The following is a 16,540-nucleotide window of genomic DNA, read 5'->3' as shown; positions in this document are numbered from 1 at the left end:
AGGCTCCACGTCCATGAAATCCTAAACCATGTTGCACCAATTGTGTCCGAGCTGCACATTGCAACACTCGTTAATTGGAATTATGTGAGCTTTCATTCTTTAAAAACAAACCCTAATACCTCTGTGTCATAGCTTGCTAAGCTGCATTAACCCCCCCGTCCATGTTTCTCTGGGTTTACAAAAACAACCTTTCACCTATACGAGGAGAGGCGGGATTGGGGCCAAAAGAAGCTAATGCTTTTGTGTGCTGCTGTCCCCTCGTCGAGGCGAGGTAATTGCCTAATTGCTGGGGTTGCACGTATTGTTCAGTGTCTGTGCCGACAGAGAGAGAGCGGGATCTGAAGGCACGGCCAAATCTTACAACAATGCTCACAAAGATAGAGGATCAGCCTCTAGTCCTCCTCTTCCACACACAGTCACACATGCACATGCCTGCGATTACAGTCCAAATCGGACTCACTCTTGCCCACATTCCTGAGCAGACCCCACTGCTTTTTCACTCACTGCTCCGTTGCTGCGTGACCACACAGGACTGTGCTGCCACAGAAACGACTGCACCAGCATAGACACACTTCACCGGGACTGCTGGGTTTTTCATCCTGGTCGGTTTGGGGGACCTAAAACAGCAGCTGCCTGAAGCACATTGGGAAAGATTTGACTAACGAGGAAACAGTTCAGGTTCAGTGACCCTAAAAGAGAGGAGGCCTCTCACATCAGATGGCTGCAACTAAACCAACAAAAGGAGACTGAGGACAAATCAAGCCACAGGCATTTCTTCTTCTGGATTTTACTTGCTTCTTTTTGATTTAACAACACTAACACCAGCTAGTCTTAGATCCAAAGATGGACTCCTTGACAGACAGTCCTCGTGTGCGCTCAGACAGCTTGAGCAGCACCGCGTCCCAGGGCTCGAAGTCCAAGATGCTCCTCCGCCAGCGTTTGACCCAGCTGCTGACCTGCATTGAAGACATGAGCTCTGATGATGAAGCCAGCGAAGAAGTATCCCGCACGCTGGATGAAGCCTTTCAGCTCTGTGGGTGCTCCGTTCCCACAGACGTATTCAGGTTGACGGTTCATGTTCATGTATATGAGCAAACTGAGTTCTCTGAAATAAAGAGCTTATTTTGCTTTTCTAGAATAGATATTGTAACTTCTTTAGCTGTAAAGATGAAAAGGCTTACATGCAAATGAAATATATGTGTCTTCTTTCTAAATTTCCTACAATTTGATACTTATTAGTGTTTTGCAGCTATCCATATTATTTTATTAGTTTCTGTATTAGGCATTATATGCCATCAAAATGAATAGGAAATTCAACTGGAGATAGAAAGAGATCTAGAGACCTAGTTTAAATGTTATATTAACCAGTAACTCCTGTCAACACTCGGACAGGCTGCACATGGTGACCTGGAACGTAGCCACAGCTGAGCCTCCTGAAGATGTCATCTCTTTGCTGCATCTGGATGTCCAACCCGCCCCAGACCTCTACGTGATTGGGTGAAAATTGGAATTCAGACCTTTGCAAATAATTAAACTATAGAGTCATTTTTATTGATTTTGCAAAGATGGAAAAGATGTCAGTGTTTTATGTTTTACATTCAATGCCGCTGGTGTATGTGTCAGCCTGCAGGAGGTGAATGCTGCCCCGATGAGGTACCTCTCAGACCTGCTAGTGGAGGACTCCTGGAGCCATATGTTCACAAACACCCTGGCACCCAGAGGCTTTGTCAAGGTGAAAACAAACCCAGGAAAGATGTACCGTGCAATGAAGTGGTTTAAAGAGAACATTCATACGATCGTGTGTATTCATGTGATTATGTAGATGGTGTCTGAACAATTAAAATAAATAGAAAAAGCCTTGAAAAGTGTCAAACTTATAGAAATAGGGGGTTATGTTGCTTTACAGTCCTCAAACCAAAAATAAAATTATTGAAATGTCTCACTGTCCATTCGTGTCCAGGTCACATCAGTGAGGATGCAGGGTTTGCTTCTGCTGCTTTATGCTAAACAGGTTCACCTCCCTTATATCCGAAACATCCAGACCACCTACACTCGCACTGGCATTTTCGGCTACTGGGTAAGAAGTCACGATGGGAACACTGGTCAGGCCTGAGAGCAACAACAGTATTTAACTCTGCACACTAAAAATCCCAGTGGCATCTGATGCTGTAGAGTTTAAGCACATTATGAAAAGCCTATTGTGCTTGTTGAGTGAAATGTGCAACAGCTTTAACTGAATGAAATCATGAAGAAAGAAAGTGTTAAGAGGGGACACTGGGACAAACACTTGCAGGACAAACTGTTTAACATTGTTTAAGAAAAACATAATCTAATTAAACTTTATATTTTGTGTTCTTTACTGATCGATCTATATTTCTTACTCTTAAATGATGCTTCCTCTTTTTCATCTGTTACAGGGTAATAAAGGAGCAGTGTCTGTGCGTTTCTCCTTCTATGGCCACATCATTTGCTTCGTCAACTGCCACCTAGCAGCACATATGAATTACGCTCTGCAGCGCGTTGATGAATTTGAGTACATCCTGGAGACCCAAGACTTTGACATCTCTGACACCCCACACATCCGGGACCACAAGTCAGCAGACACACATAGAGGCACACAAATATTACACTGTGCAACACGTGCACCGTCTGTTGTTGTATACAGGATAAAATGATGCTCCCTCCCTGTTTCACAGGGTGGTGTTCTGCTTTGGTGACCTGAACTTTCGTATCGCGGACCACGGCTTGCACTTCCTCCGCTCGTCCATCAACAGTGGACGTTATAATTTGCTGTGGACCAAAGATCAGGTGATATGCTAATCTGACGACATACTCAGCAGGTACATACACAGACACATTTATGCACACTTGCTAATTTATATCATGTCCCTGCAGCTCATCAATATGAAGAAGAAGGAGCCCTTCCTACAGGAATTTGAGGAAGGGCCATTAAATTTTAAACCCACCTACAAGTTTGACCGTAACTCTGACACATACGACACCAGGTAACAAGTATATTACGCACACATATAGATGCACTCTTGTCAAACACGCATACAAACTTCTTGTATGATCTTGTTTCCGTTTCAATTCTGCACAGCTTTCCAAAGACATGGTTGGGATTTAAGTAAGACAACTTCTGCAACTTCCTTTCTGTTGCATGTACCACATTCCCTCTTTTTTTTTTTTTTTTTTGTTGCATCATGCCATCTGTTCTTTATTCTCAAAGCCTTTGCCACGACATCTTTAGTTTAAATCAAATATGTAACCCCTGAGAAGCACTACGCAGGAACTCCAAGCAGCCACTGCACTAATCCCTGGTAATGATAGATGAGTGTCATATCCATCTTTGACTCTAGCTCCATGTATGCATGCCTCACAGAAAGTGGTAGCACTGTCCCTAACTATGTTCACAGCGCTGCAGCACCACCTTTTCTTCCCCTCCACCTTATTTTAGATTAGGAAAAAATCTCATCTTAACTGGATTTTTTTTTTACAGCTTTCAAGTCACTGATAATAATGAAAAGGCACAAAGGGGTTTAGTAAACATATTAACCTTGATGAATTTCAGATTCAAATCTACAAATTCATCAAACCTGAGACAACTCCCTCTTGAACCCAGCACCCCACTCATGTTCTCGTGTAATGTCTGTGGTGCTTTTTACAGTAACTGTGTGCAGACATAATCTATAATACCACATGATATTGTATACTCACTACCATTACCTCTTCACAGCAAGCTACACCCTAGGTTTGTCAGCCTGCCTGTATGTGTGTCTGGTTTGTTTTCTTTAGCAGCATTGTTTCCAATGGATTCACAAAACAATTGTGAATTGAAAGGTAGGGTCAAAAAGAAACTGTGATATCAACATTAGCATTTGCTTCACTCAGTGGCAAGAAGAGGAAACCAGCCTGGACCGATCGGGTCCTCTGGCGAATCAAACCCAAAAATCCACCATCAGCGGAGGAAGATGAGAAAGCATCGGTCTCTACTGATGATGGACAAGAGGACTACCCTATTCTGGTCACCCAGGATAAATACACAAGTGACATGAGCTATGGAGTCAGCGACCACAAGCCTGTCATTGCAGCCTTCAGCCTGGAGGTGAGCGTTGACTTACTGATGGACACTAGGACTTTGTTTTGCACTGGTCACGTTCACACGTATAGGTTTGCATCTTTTGACAGTTGAGAAAGTACTTTGACACACCAATGGTGCACGTATCTCCTGTGGGAGTATGGAGCGCCGACCAGGATGCACTCTTGAACTACACCATCCAGGAGGACTTCATGTCCTCCACATGGGACTGGATAGGCCTATACAAGGTACTGGGACTGAAAGCAACAACAACAATGTAAATTTTAAAGGCTGCACAATTTCTCATTATATTTCTTATTGTTATTTTCATGTTACTAGAATATTTAGTTGGTATAAATGTATAATTGTTTTATGACTGTGATTTTTCCTGTGGTACAAAGATGAGCAAATAAGTTTCACTTTTGAGGACTTATCAGATTTAAACTTATGGTTATTCCCCTGTAGGTGGGATTCAAGAGTGCAGCTGATTATGAAAGCTTTGTTTGGGTTAGAGAGAAGGAGCTTCCAGAGATAAATGAACTCATACAGGTGAAGTGCACGTGAGCCATTTGGATCATGTCTTGAAATGCTTTATTTGATTGCATGCATGATTAATATGTATTTGGGTGTGTTGTGGTTGCAGATATCTGTGGATAAGAATGTGATCCCTCTGCTAGGGGGGCAGTATGTTTTGGGTTACTACAGCACAAATTTACAAAGCCTCCTCGGCCTCAGCGAGAGCTTCAATGTGAGTGCACATTATTGTATTAGGTACAACAGTAAACCTGATAGCGTACTACAGAGGCCACCAAACATATATTTGCAATAGGAAATGTATACATTTAAGGATTGATCTTTCTTTATGAACTTCCAGATCCTGGAGTCAACGCGAGCTGTCATGGAAGGCCTTGTTCCTGAGAACATCAACGGGCTCAACAAATGAGAACAAATGTCACTTCAAATTGCTTCCCCCTCTGCAAATTCACACAGATCTGATTCAGCCTTTCAAATGCACCAATACATCAGTGCCATATCTATTAAATAATGGTCTTCAGTGCATACTATCACATGTACTCAAAACCTGAATTTGTCTTTTCCAACTTTTACCTTTAAGGAGTTCACCGTAAGGTAAATTCAGTCTTGCTGAAACAACTTCTGTTCAAAAAAGGTTTATCGCTGTAATGAGCCTATCCACGGGCCTTTTCTTGCCTATTAGAACAGAAAATATATAAAGATACATGCCAAACTATAGAGTTGAAAACAAAAAATGTGCTTAAGTTCTGTTTTAGAAAGTAGTGCAGGCCAAGCTCTTGTCAAATAGTATTTAAAACACATTCTTATGTTTTGGTTTGGTGTATACTGGTGCCTTTGCAGCAAGATGGACAAGCATATCTGCCAATCAAGAGGAATTATTGTATAGAAAATTCTTTGCTGATGCAGGCTATTTTTCTTTATCTGTACTGTCTTAATGCTGAAATATCCATCTGGTAATGTGAATGTCTATACAGTATATTGCTTTAAAACAAACGTATAATGATATGAAATAATATAAGTCTCATGCATAACATGACCGACTCTAAGACAGTGACCAGAATCATAATAGGATTATATTTAAAAATTAACTGGATTATAATGATTTGAAATAATTATTTATAGATGTTGTTAAAAACATCTTCTCTAATTAGTGCAATACATGATACTGTACATTTTCTGTTCCAATACAAAAATGATTATTGTTGTGGAAGAAAAACTATTGTCAACATTTCTCTTTATTTGTTTGTGTGTGTGTTTGCTGTCCAGTGAGCAAAATAAACACAATGCTCAGAGACCAGCAGGTCAGGTTTTGGCTTTACTGGGCAGCTTCCAGGGGTAAATCTGCACACTACTGTATGTAAATGCCATTATTATTATCATGTGAGTAAATGACCTCTAAGCCTTGTTGAATTAAATAGACCCCATCCTCTGTATGTAGACTCTAGGCTGCAGGCCACATGAAAAACCAGTGCATTATTTCTACTTCCTGTTTATAAAAATGTACATCTGTTACATATGATGTTATAAAATAATTTAGCCCACATATAGACAAAAGCCCTCACTTAAAGAACTAAGGAAGTAATACATGCGAATCATAAATTAAATAAGACCATTTTACCTCAAGTCAAATAGCAATGATAATACATATTTAACAGAAATATAATAACAAAAACAAAAACAACAACAAGCAACAAAACCCTACAAGCACCTTCCCCGCTCCGCTCTCCCATAATTCACTGCGAGAATCTGCTCCCTGACTTGACAGCTGCCGCCTCTGGGTGCATCTTTCATTTAAAGGCTCTTCGGTGGGATACACGTGGGGAGTTTTAACACATCGTGACCTCGCTAAAGGTAAAGTTTTAGCACATTTATGTGGCAATATAAGGTAATGGAGATAAGATATGACTGTCTAACGAAGCGACGGTCATTTTACTGATCTGTTGTGGCTATTAAAAGCGTATTAGGTATCGGAAACTAACAGCTAACAGCAGGCTAGCTGAGTTAGCTTCATTGGTTGACATAGACTATGGTGAACATAGTAGGCTAGCTAAAGTAAACCGCTTAATACTTCAGTGTCGTACGATTTGGTCAAAGTCTTACACGCAATAATAATGTTAAACAAGATTTGGTTATGTGTGGCTTCGTATTTTGTTTTAGATGCATGTTAGTGAGTTAGTGGACATGGTGTCTGGTAGTTTAGCTAACGTTAGCTAAAATGTTGCCTTCATCAAATTAGTACTACAACAAAATCTACTTTAATGCAAATGTAACGTCGTGGTTTTGGATTTAAGTGACGCAGCATTCATGAGTCCTAACATTTGAACATGTTGTTCACTTTCAGCTCAAGTTTTACAGGAGGGAACTGCTGTTTACAAATTATTCAAACACTAGGAGAAACAAGTGTAAAATTTGTGTTTATAGCTTAATGTATGTGAGGATCTGTTTTTGTTAGATTTGCTGTCAGAGCCAAACACAGGATGACCAGTGAGAACGTAGAGCGGTTACTGATCCAGTTCCAGGATGAGAGTGGGGAGGTTCTGGGTTCACCTTTTGATGTGCCTGTAGACATCACTCCAGACAAGCTGCAGCTGGTCTGCAATGCACTTCTACAACAGGTAACCAGCTGTCATTATACACTGCCCGTCCAAAGAAATGTCACCCAGCTTGATTTAACTAAGCAAATAGGTAAGAGCCTCCCTTTGGATAATTACTGCATGGGTCATTATGTTTTTGGCAACAAGTCACGTTACGCTAACGGATACAGTGAGTAGCTTCTCAATTCAAAATGTCCGAAGACTCATCCTGTGGTCGTGGAAAAGATGTTAATTGGTTTCAGAAGGGTCAAATTATTAGCATGAATCAAGCAAAGAAAACATCTCAGGAGATGGATGAAACTGCTAACACTGGATTAAGAACTGTCCTGTGGAAGAAAGTGATGTGGTAGGATGAGTCCAGATTCACCCTGTTCCACAGTGACGGGAGCATCAGGGTAAGAAGAGAGGCGAGTGAAGTGATGCACCTGTGATGCCTAGTGTCTACTGTACAAGCCTGGGGGGGCAGTGCTGTGATCTGGGGTTGCTGCAGTTGGTCAGGTCTAGGTTCAGCAACGTTATGAGTCCAAGGAATGAGGTCAGCTGATTACCTGAATACACTGAATGTTATTCTATCATGGATGTTTTTTTCCCTGATGTCACGGGCATATTCCAGGATAAAAATGCCAGAATGCATCAGGCTCAAATTATGAAAGAGTGGTTCAGGGAACATGACACATCATTTCCACAATTGGATTGGCCACCACATACTCCAAAACAACTCTGGACAGGAATAAATGTTCTGACATTGCAGAGGCTATTGAAGCAATGCCACTTTGAATGTGTGCTGTAATCATGCTAAAGGCGGTCCAACAAAATGTTAGTGTGTGACCCTTTTTTGGATGGGCAGTGTACAACATGAATGTAGAATTTAACTTGTGTACACATTATACCGATAGTCAATACTTGGTGTTAGAGTACAAACTGTTATATTATATTTCTATATACAGTATATACTACTATAAAATTATAAACCCAATGAAATTACTTGAATTTGCTTTTTACTCAATGTAGGAAGAACCAGTGCCTCTGGCTTTTTTTGTGCGTGGGGAGGTTGAGGTGATCTCCAATCTAGAGTCCTGTGTGAAGGCTCTTGGGGTCGAGACAGAACAAGTCCTGCCGGTTGTTTACCAGCCACAGGCTGTGTTCAGGGTTCGAGCTGTGGCTCGCTGTACCAGCACCCTACAGGGACACACAGAAGCTGTCATCTCAACTGCTTTCAGTCCCACTGGCAAGTGAGTATAGAATTTATTTTCCTTTCTGCGTGGATTCAAGTACTCTTTTTCTTTTTGTTATTATTTACAGTATGAGTCCTGGACATAGCAAAAGTTAGAAGGGATGAAGATGTAGATGCTACACGTCGTATCTTCAGGCATGTTTTAATGACTTCGTCCTTGTTTGTCATAGGTATCTGGCCAGTGGTTCAGGTGATACTACAGTGCGTTTTTGGGACTTGACAACTGAGACACCCCATCACACTGCCAGAGGTATGCAGTCAGTTCTGTGTGATAGCATAGTTTGTGGTGCATTACAACACAAATCTCTTTTAGACACAACTGAAGTTGTATTGTGCTTGATTTAAGGACACACACACTGGGTACTGAGCATTGCCTGGTCACCTGATGGCAAAAAACTGGCTTCAGGATGCAAAAACAGTCAGGTAAGCTTCCAACAAACATGTTTGATCTGCATTTGTAAGGTGTAACCCATGAACAGCTCATATACCTCATATACCTGCCTCATATACAGTATTTATTATTTTGCGGTGCTGTTCCTGTAGATCTGTCTTTGGGATCCAGTAACAGGCGCACAGATTGGGAAGACTTTGACAGGACACAGCAAGTGGATCACCTGGCTCTGCTGGGAACCTCTCCACTTGTGAGTTCTCAGTTTGTCACTTTCTCATTCCTATAAATATTGTCTGTGATGATAGTGTGCACTTATCGCTTTCCTTACTGTTTCTCTGATCGTCCTCTCCTCCTCCCTGCCAGGAACCCAGAGTGTCGGTATTTAGCCAGTAGCTCTAAGGACGGCTCAGTGCGTATCTGGGACACTGTGTTGGGACGCTGTGAAAAGATCCTGACTGGACACACTCAGTCAGTCACCTGTGTGAAGTGGGGAGGAGATGGACTCCTCTACACGTCTTCCCAGGATAGGACGATCAAAGTCTGGAGAGCCAAAGATGTGAGTGTGTCGGACAAAATGTCGATCCGAGTGAGAAGGCATCTGTGTGGTAAAGAAGTACTTAATGTGTGTTTATGTGTGGATGTAGGGCGTCCAGTGTAGGACTCTGCAGGGTCACGCCCACTGGGTGAACACCCTTGCTCTTAGCACAGACTATGTCCTGCGCACCGGCGCTTTTGAACCTGCAACAGCCACAGTCAACCCCCAGGACCTCAGTGGATCACGTAAGGCTCGCCGCTATTCTTTTGGGATACGGTTTCCAGATGTTTTCATATGACGTGTGTGACGTGTTTTCTTTTGTTTCTGGTTTTTTTCCCCAGTGGAAGAGCTGAAAGAGAAGGCATTACAGCGATATAATAAAGTCAGGGTAAGTTATGGTAATGTGTTCAGATCCATATTTGCTTTTGACTTTTCAATGTATCAACCCTTAGTCTTGTTCTCATGCTGCAGGGCTCCGCTCCAGAGCGTTTAGTGTCTGGCTCAGATGATTTCACCTTGTTCCTGTGGAACCCCGCAGAAGACAAGAAGCCTTTGACCAGGATGACCGGCCACAGTGCTTTGATTAACGAAGTGCTCTTCTCTCCAGACACCAGGCTCCTCGCCTCTGCATCATTTGATAAATCCATTAAAATCTGGGATGGACGCACTGGAAAGTAAGAATATGTCTTCGCCATTGTGTTTATTACTGAGTGCATGAATGTATTTGTGTTCAGTGCTGCTTTTGTCCTGATAATGGTGCTGATTGTGATTGTTTTGTCTGCATCCCCACAGGTACTTAATGTCTCTGCGTGGCCATGTGGCATCTGTGTATCAAGTGGCATGGTCAGCAGACAGCAGACTGCTGGTCAGTGGCAGCAGCGACAGCACACTTAAAGTTTGGGACATCAAGACCGGGAAACTTAATATTGACCTTCCTGGCCACGCTGATGAGGTGAGGGGAAGGAAAACTGTCAAAGACATGTCCTGATTGCTGGTGATTGTGTTTTTTTCTTTAATTGCCTTGTTTCTTCTCGGTGTAGGTTTATGCAGTGGACTGGAGTCCTGATGGACAAAGAGTGGCCAGTGGTGGAAAAGACAAGTGTCTCAGAATGTGAGTGAGAAGCTGCTTTAAGTTTTATGTTGTTTTTTTTTATATAGGACACCAGTGTTTCCTCACACCTAAACCTTTGCCCTCATGCTGTGTATTTCCAGATGGAGAAGATAGCCACATCTTTGTTCACCTTCACTTTGATGGAGGATTCACATCTTCTACCAGTGTTTAAGAACTTGACAGCCAAAGCCAGGATGGCTGGATTCTGTCGAACCCCAGGTTTGAATGGGAATATAAAATGCAAGTCCACAGAAGAGGAAGTTATACTGTAATATTTTACTGTATATACTTCAATATTAGCATTTAAGAATGAAAATGTTTCCATTCATGTACATATCGGGGATGTGAGACATGGAGGACTTGCTTGAGGGCCAATATATAAAGAAACTACAAAAGACATTATGTATTTATCAATGAATACATAAGCTAATGCTGTAAAGGATACTGGATATATCCAAAAGAAATTAAATCAGACACATACATAAACATATATGGAGGGTTTAGTAAGAACTCAACCTGCATATCCAGAAAAGCAGCATATTTGTCCTCTCTTCTGCTGTAATCCTTCCTATATGAACTATATTCTGTAGGTGACAGGTGGACTGGCAAGGCAACAGGTGGGAGCGTTAATGCCTTCCTCTGTGATGTTAATACAGACGATGCTCACCCTCTGCCTTCAGCCTTTAATCTCTTCTGTCCTGACGTCAGCAAAGCCTCAACCTGCTGATTTTCTTTTTTTTTTTCTTTTCTATAAATTGACTGTGTTGAAACTGCCTTAATGTGTGACCCAAGTCCCGCTGTGGTGATATGGTGGGAAAAACATTGGTGGTACCCTTTAAGATGCATAATTATTTTAATTTATACTCTGTATTCGGCTGGTTTTGTGGCGATATAAAGCGTCTATATTGGAGCTTTTATTTAGCAATAATGACATGACAGTGACTCATTTATAGTACCTGCATTCAAATGAAGCATTTACAGTAAAAGAAAAAGACTGAGAAGTGTTAATTTTTAAGGCAGGTGATTGAAAATCTTTGCTTAAATGCTTAAGATGTGGCAAGTGGTGATCTAAAAGCTGTTGAGGAGATGATGCTACAGTAAAAGGTTTTTGCTTCATAAAATTAATCAATTCACTTTGCATAAACAGATGTTTAATACAGATTCCCACAGATCAGGTTTAGTAATATCAAGTTTATTGAAACGGGTCTAAATATGCTTCTTCCACATACGATCCTGCAAATCATACACGGAGCACTGATATTGAATTTTTCCATCTGCTCAACAGGATCTTGTGAAATATGATCGCACCCAACTGCATATGCTGTACAATGATGTACGCATGCTGTTGGCCGTTTGAGAAGCAGCAAAGCATCAACACAAAGATTACCAGTATAAATGTTAAGAATGTGCTTCAGTTAATGAAAAAAAAAAAAAGATAGTGACAGAGATTAAACAGTATTCTGTTGCTCTTACTTAAAAAACATAATTAAGATTTTCTCCTTGGAGATTCTTCCAGAGTACTTTGGCAAATTGGAGTAAAAGGCTTCTGTGCAAGGCTGTGTGGTGCAACTTGGTTAATCCAAACCAAGCCTTGCTCAAATACCTTCGCTACACAGTCTAGGACATTAACTTTTCCCATGTAGTTCAACATATGTAAACAATATATTAGACAAGAACAATTGGATTACAAAACCATATAAATCAGGTTAGCTTGATGGTAGAGGACAGTTTGAGGAATGACTCAATGAGAAGTATACTGAAGTAACATGGCTTACAAAGTCGGACATGTTTGAATGTTGCCAATATTTGATGAAGACGTATAGTCGCTTCTGTATTTCAGGTTCCCAAATAAAGCCTACACATGTGATAGTTCATCTGGTGTTGAATGTGAATGGATGGCAACAAAGAGCTGCAATAAAAAGGCAGATTTAAAGACTGCGTGTAATGATTAGTTGGTAGTATGGATGATGTTCTATAATGCGCCCACTGTTACTTCCAATCTGCAGTAGAAGTATGAGGAGCCTCTAAAAAAAATTTGTAAAAAGCCTGCAAGCCACTGTCAGTTTGTAACAGGACTGACGTCACATCTAGATTCATGCAGCCATATATCACAGCAAGGAAATACAGTGAATGCTTTACTGTGATGATGCTGTAAGCACAGTCTAAGCATTTACAACGAGATGTGTTGAAGTACTGCAGACAGCTTGTTTGCATGTAGTAGCATCTCTGTTCTTCACTGTGTATGTGTGTGTTTATCTAGTATTCGGTGAATCAGATGACGTCAAAGTGTTTACTCGACAATATGCATGGTAACAGTCATAGAAAGCTGAAACATTAGACAAAGGTAATATACCTTTTTTTTTTTTTTTTAAACCATCCCAACGTCTTCAAATTACGATCCTAATATTTGCTTGTGTTTCTGGATATAATACTTTAGAAACTGAGCCTCAAGTTTGGTCAGTCACTCGGAATAAGGCAAGATTGACTCCATTCACTCACTCCCTTCGACTTTTCGTCTTTCAAATGAAAAATGATCCCTCTTTATTCCCAATTCTGGCCACAAAAGAAATATACAAAACTGCAACTATGTGTCCTCCAACCCATGTTATCACTAAGAGCTAGTATGACCTAGAATAGAGGTGTTCAGTTGTACGTAGCGTGAGGCACTGGTCTGTGCTTCCCTCTGGTCCTCTCAGTCCTTGTCTGGCTGGTCTACTGGGTCTTCCACACATTGTTGAGTAGCTTGACCACCTCCTCGTAGATGACAAAGACTATGGCCACATCCAAGCATACACGTCCAAGCCTGGGAACTGTTCCTTTGTAGAATCTGGAGACAGGACAAGAAGAAATGGCATGAAGTAGTCAAATTAAAATAGAGCAAAGCATATGTCAGGATCAGGGTTTCTTACGCCTGTGGTCCTTCGTGTTTTAGGATCTGGAAGGCACAGTCCATTGTGTTTTTGTAGCGGTGGGCTTCCAAACCCTGCAGAAAAATAACAAGTGTCAACAGGCCGAGTGTGGTGACAGTAATAATCATAATCAGATGATGTGTTTTGTACCTGCATCCTGGTTTTCACCACATCCAAAGGTGTGTTTCCAAAAACACTGGCAGCGCCGGCGGTCGCTCCAAACATCGCTGTGACAATTGGATGCATTTCTCGTCTGGGGTCATCACCTTAGAGGACGAAATCGAATGTCACGTAAAAAGCATGAGAGGAAAAGAAGGCACGAGGAGGAAATCAAATAAATTAATTGAACCGAGGAAGGAGTAAGAGCTCAGAAAAGGGGAGGACGTTACAGCAGGTTTTGTTTTTAAAGGAAGCCACAATTTCTCACCTTTGTACCAATTGCGCAGTGAGTTCATCACATAGAATCGGATGGCCTGATTGGTTCCTTGTTTGAGAACAGTCGCTGTCAGACCTTGATATGTCCCCCTCACACCTAAATGAGCCAATCAGATTATTTTTCATCATTGAGCACAAACGACACGTGTATTTTGGTAGACATCTTTACCAGTAGCCAGTGAAAGACAGCAGAGCCAAAGTGACAGCACTATACAGGATTGTCAGAGTCCACCCTGTTGTCTTACCCTGTTCTCTGATAATCTCACTGACTCCATGAAAGAAGCCTCTGTAGCGAGGTCTGAGGGAGCACTGGTCATGGATCAACTTCACCTGGAAGACAACGGAGGAAGCGCTTTACCAGACAATAAATTTAATGAATGTGCAAAGTGCCTGATACAGTAAAGAAAAACAATTCATAACAGCATCCAGCTCTGCTGACCTTGAGTGTCTCCATGGGGCAGACGACCACGATAGCCTCTGCTATCCCTGCTCCTAAACCACATAAGAGGCTCCGCGTGTTGTCTAGCCGCCCTGTGGCATCTCGCATTGGGTTACTGAGCATCTCGAATGTGCCAAACCTGAGAGAAAGAGAGGGAGGTGATACAAAGGACAAAATAAAAATAACTGCTGCAATCCATAGTCTGTGCACTGATGAAATATCAATTGAAACGATTGATTAAATAGATCAACTCCAGTTGCTCTGTAAGCAGCAATTGTAGTTGACTGATCATAATTGTTTCACATTCTCAAATGTGAGAATTAACAATTTTTCAGCATTTTTCATTTTATAAACCAAATGATTAATCAACAAGTCATGATAACTAGTTGCAGCCATCACATGTGACTGGCTTTAACTTGAGTACGAAGAAATGCTGAGTCACTGCTTTGACCAGATCAGTCGCACGCTAATTCCGGTTTTCAATCCTGCTAAAATGTGCTTCCTACTGCAGCTGCATCATGCTTTAATGCTGAGAAACAAGTTTTACGCAATATATTTAAAGGAAAGCTACTAAAGATGGTGCAAATGTTCACCTCACAGCAGATTTGGGTATTGATCCGTAAAGCAGGGAGCTGAGACCTCGATACAACCCTCTGAGCCCATGATCCTGCACGGTCAACTTCACACAGTCGCCTGCACACACACACACACACACACGCACACGAACAGACAGACAGACAGACAGAGCATCCCGCAGTGGGTAAAACCAGCAAAAGTGTGGCACACAAACCTGCAGTCATACATGTCCCAGTGACCTACCAATCCCTCTGTATCGTGGTGGGTTTGCTCCCTCATCTAGCTGCAGCTGAGTCTTGACATACTCTGTTGGGAAGGTGATACAGATCTCTATTCCTCCAGCGATGCCACCTTAGTGAGGATGCAGGAAAAAGAAAAGCATTAGTGTTAAGATTTGTTGACTCAAGGTGGAGAATTGTTCTTGAATATTCTTAAGAGGATGAGGAACTTTCCAGCATGGATTCATTGCAGACTGCTGCTGCTGCTGCTACATCCTTCCTGATAATGTTTGGATCATGTATCAGTGCCAGGATTGAAGTGGAAACAACAGCTGAATGTTACTTTAAACTGATGCAAAGGAATAAATCGTCAGACTGATAACAAATCATCACACACACATTACTCAAATCCATGCACACACATCATGGAACTGCTTAGCATCCCTGCTGGCTGAGTGTTTTGACCCAGTTTTGCATCCAGCCTTAATGGGCGACAGACTGAGATTAGTCTGTGCGCAATGGTCGGACATGAGGTGGGGGGGGGAGAGAAATCTGCGGGTGGAGTGTTTGCGTTGCAAAATGCACCTGCGAGGATGGCTTTTCCAGGATGAGTGATTTTCCTCCCTCCGATCGCAGCAGCAGCCAGGTTCCTCCTCGCCGCGTACGACCGCTGGTGGGCCGGCAGAGCACCCAGCCCCGCGGCGGCGGCGGCGGCGGCGGCGGCCAAACGGGGCGACGCAGGCTGCCGATGGGGAGCCGATTTCGCAGCTCCTCTCCTGGCACTGCGGCTCTCGCACGGCCCCTCACGCACCGAAAACGGCTTCAGCAGCGAGGACATCTCCGTCGTCCGTGCCGATTATGCACTAATTTTCCCCACTGTCACTGTCAGACAACAACAAGACGGGAAGGCGTGCCGAAGCGGAGCGGCACAGAGCACCCACATTGAAACAGCGGTCAGGTGATGGGGCTGGCCATTGGCTCAGCGCGCTGCTTAATGCCATTATTCAGTCATGTGACACGTGCATGACTGTTTTTGGACCAATGAAGTGGAGGATGTGGTTGTATTGATGTGTCGAGGCTTATTACTATTCCTGCAGCCAGTTATGATGATCCACAAGAATCAGCGCTACTTGTTCCCAAGTTTCAGTGACACCAGACTAACACTAGACTGTCCTGTGTAGTGAGGTTTCCCATCTCACTCATAGAGCTGCAGAGGTCCTCTAGAGGGATGGGAGAACCTGCAAGTACATTTCATCAGCAGCAATCAGGCCTTCATGTACGAGTAGTTAGACATAAGCCACTTTGCGTAAAAGGCACATGCTTTAAGATTTGGCACAGTTTCCTGACAGACTGGAGGAATATTAGTGAGGAAAACAAGAATTAGATAAACTGACATACAGTTATATAAAATATATAACATAAGTTATCTGAAGGGACTGGAATGGAGAAGAAGACAGATCAGTGTTTGAATGCAGCCAACAGAGGT

The 16,540-nt window shown here is 42.3% G+C and overlaps 3 protein-coding genes across 4 annotated transcripts; 2 read left to right on the top strand and 1 right to left on the bottom strand.

Annotated features, from left to right (window-relative positions):
- Positions 1-843: 843 nt before the first annotated feature.
- inpp5kb (inositol polyphosphate-5-phosphatase Kb) lies at positions 844-5,021 on the top strand. Its single transcript, XM_026372672.1, has 13 exons — positions 844-1,064; positions 1,393-1,497; positions 1,624-1,732; positions 1,961-2,077; positions 2,418-2,593; positions 2,697-2,808; positions 2,896-3,005; positions 3,101-3,127; positions 3,892-4,105; positions 4,189-4,326; positions 4,544-4,627; positions 4,722-4,826; positions 4,953-5,021. The coding sequence occupies exons 1-13, from the start codon at positions 844-846 to the stop codon at positions 5,019-5,021; spliced, it is 1,587 nt and encodes a 528-aa protein (XP_026228457.1).
- A 1,336-nt stretch (positions 5,022-6,357) lies between these two features.
- Positions 6,358-12,351, top strand: nle1 (notchless homolog 1 (Drosophila)). 2 transcript variants are annotated; one of them, XM_026372771.1, is made up of 13 exons: positions 6,358-6,463; positions 7,065-7,227; positions 8,218-8,438; positions 8,611-8,690; positions 8,787-8,863; positions 8,984-9,081; positions 9,195-9,387; positions 9,476-9,611; positions 9,708-9,754; positions 9,838-10,040; positions 10,159-10,318; positions 10,407-10,477; positions 10,579-12,351. In XM_026372771.1, exons 2-13 carry the CDS (start codon positions 7,090-7,092, stop codon positions 10,589-10,591), a joined length of 1,437 nt encoding a protein of 478 aa, XP_026228556.1. In that variant the 5' UTR covers positions 6,358-6,463; positions 7,065-7,089; the 3' UTR covers positions 10,592-12,351. The 2 variants fall into 2 exon arrangements, with proteins under 2 accessions (XP_026228556.1, XP_026228557.1); XM_026372772.1 differs by having other exon boundaries at positions 6,386-6,463; positions 7,070-7,227.
- Positions 12,352-12,475: 124 nt separating this feature from the next.
- On the bottom strand, positions 12,476-15,997 carry slc25a1a (solute carrier family 25 member 1a). The gene is made up of 9 exons (XM_026372773.1): positions 15,640-15,997; positions 15,080-15,187; positions 14,854-14,953; positions 14,261-14,399; positions 14,067-14,151; positions 13,814-13,918; positions 13,537-13,652; positions 13,387-13,460; positions 12,476-13,304 (listed from the first exon to the last, which is right to left on the bottom strand). The coding sequence occupies exons 1-9, from the start codon at positions 15,890-15,892 to the stop codon at positions 13,190-13,192; spliced, it is 1,095 nt and encodes a 364-aa protein (XP_026228558.1). The 5' UTR covers positions 15,893-15,997; the 3' UTR covers positions 12,476-13,189.
- Between the last annotated feature and the right edge of the window lie 543 nt (positions 15,998-16,540).

This window comes from Anabas testudineus, chromosome 14 (genome assembly GCF_900324465.2).
Source record: "Anabas testudineus chromosome 14, fAnaTes1.2, whole genome shotgun sequence".
NCBI lineage: Eukaryota > Metazoa > Chordata > Actinopteri > Anabantiformes > Anabantidae > Anabas > Anabas testudineus.
The sequence above is the reverse complement of the archived record's forward strand: the minus strand, read 5'-3'. Positions and strand labels throughout refer to the sequence as shown.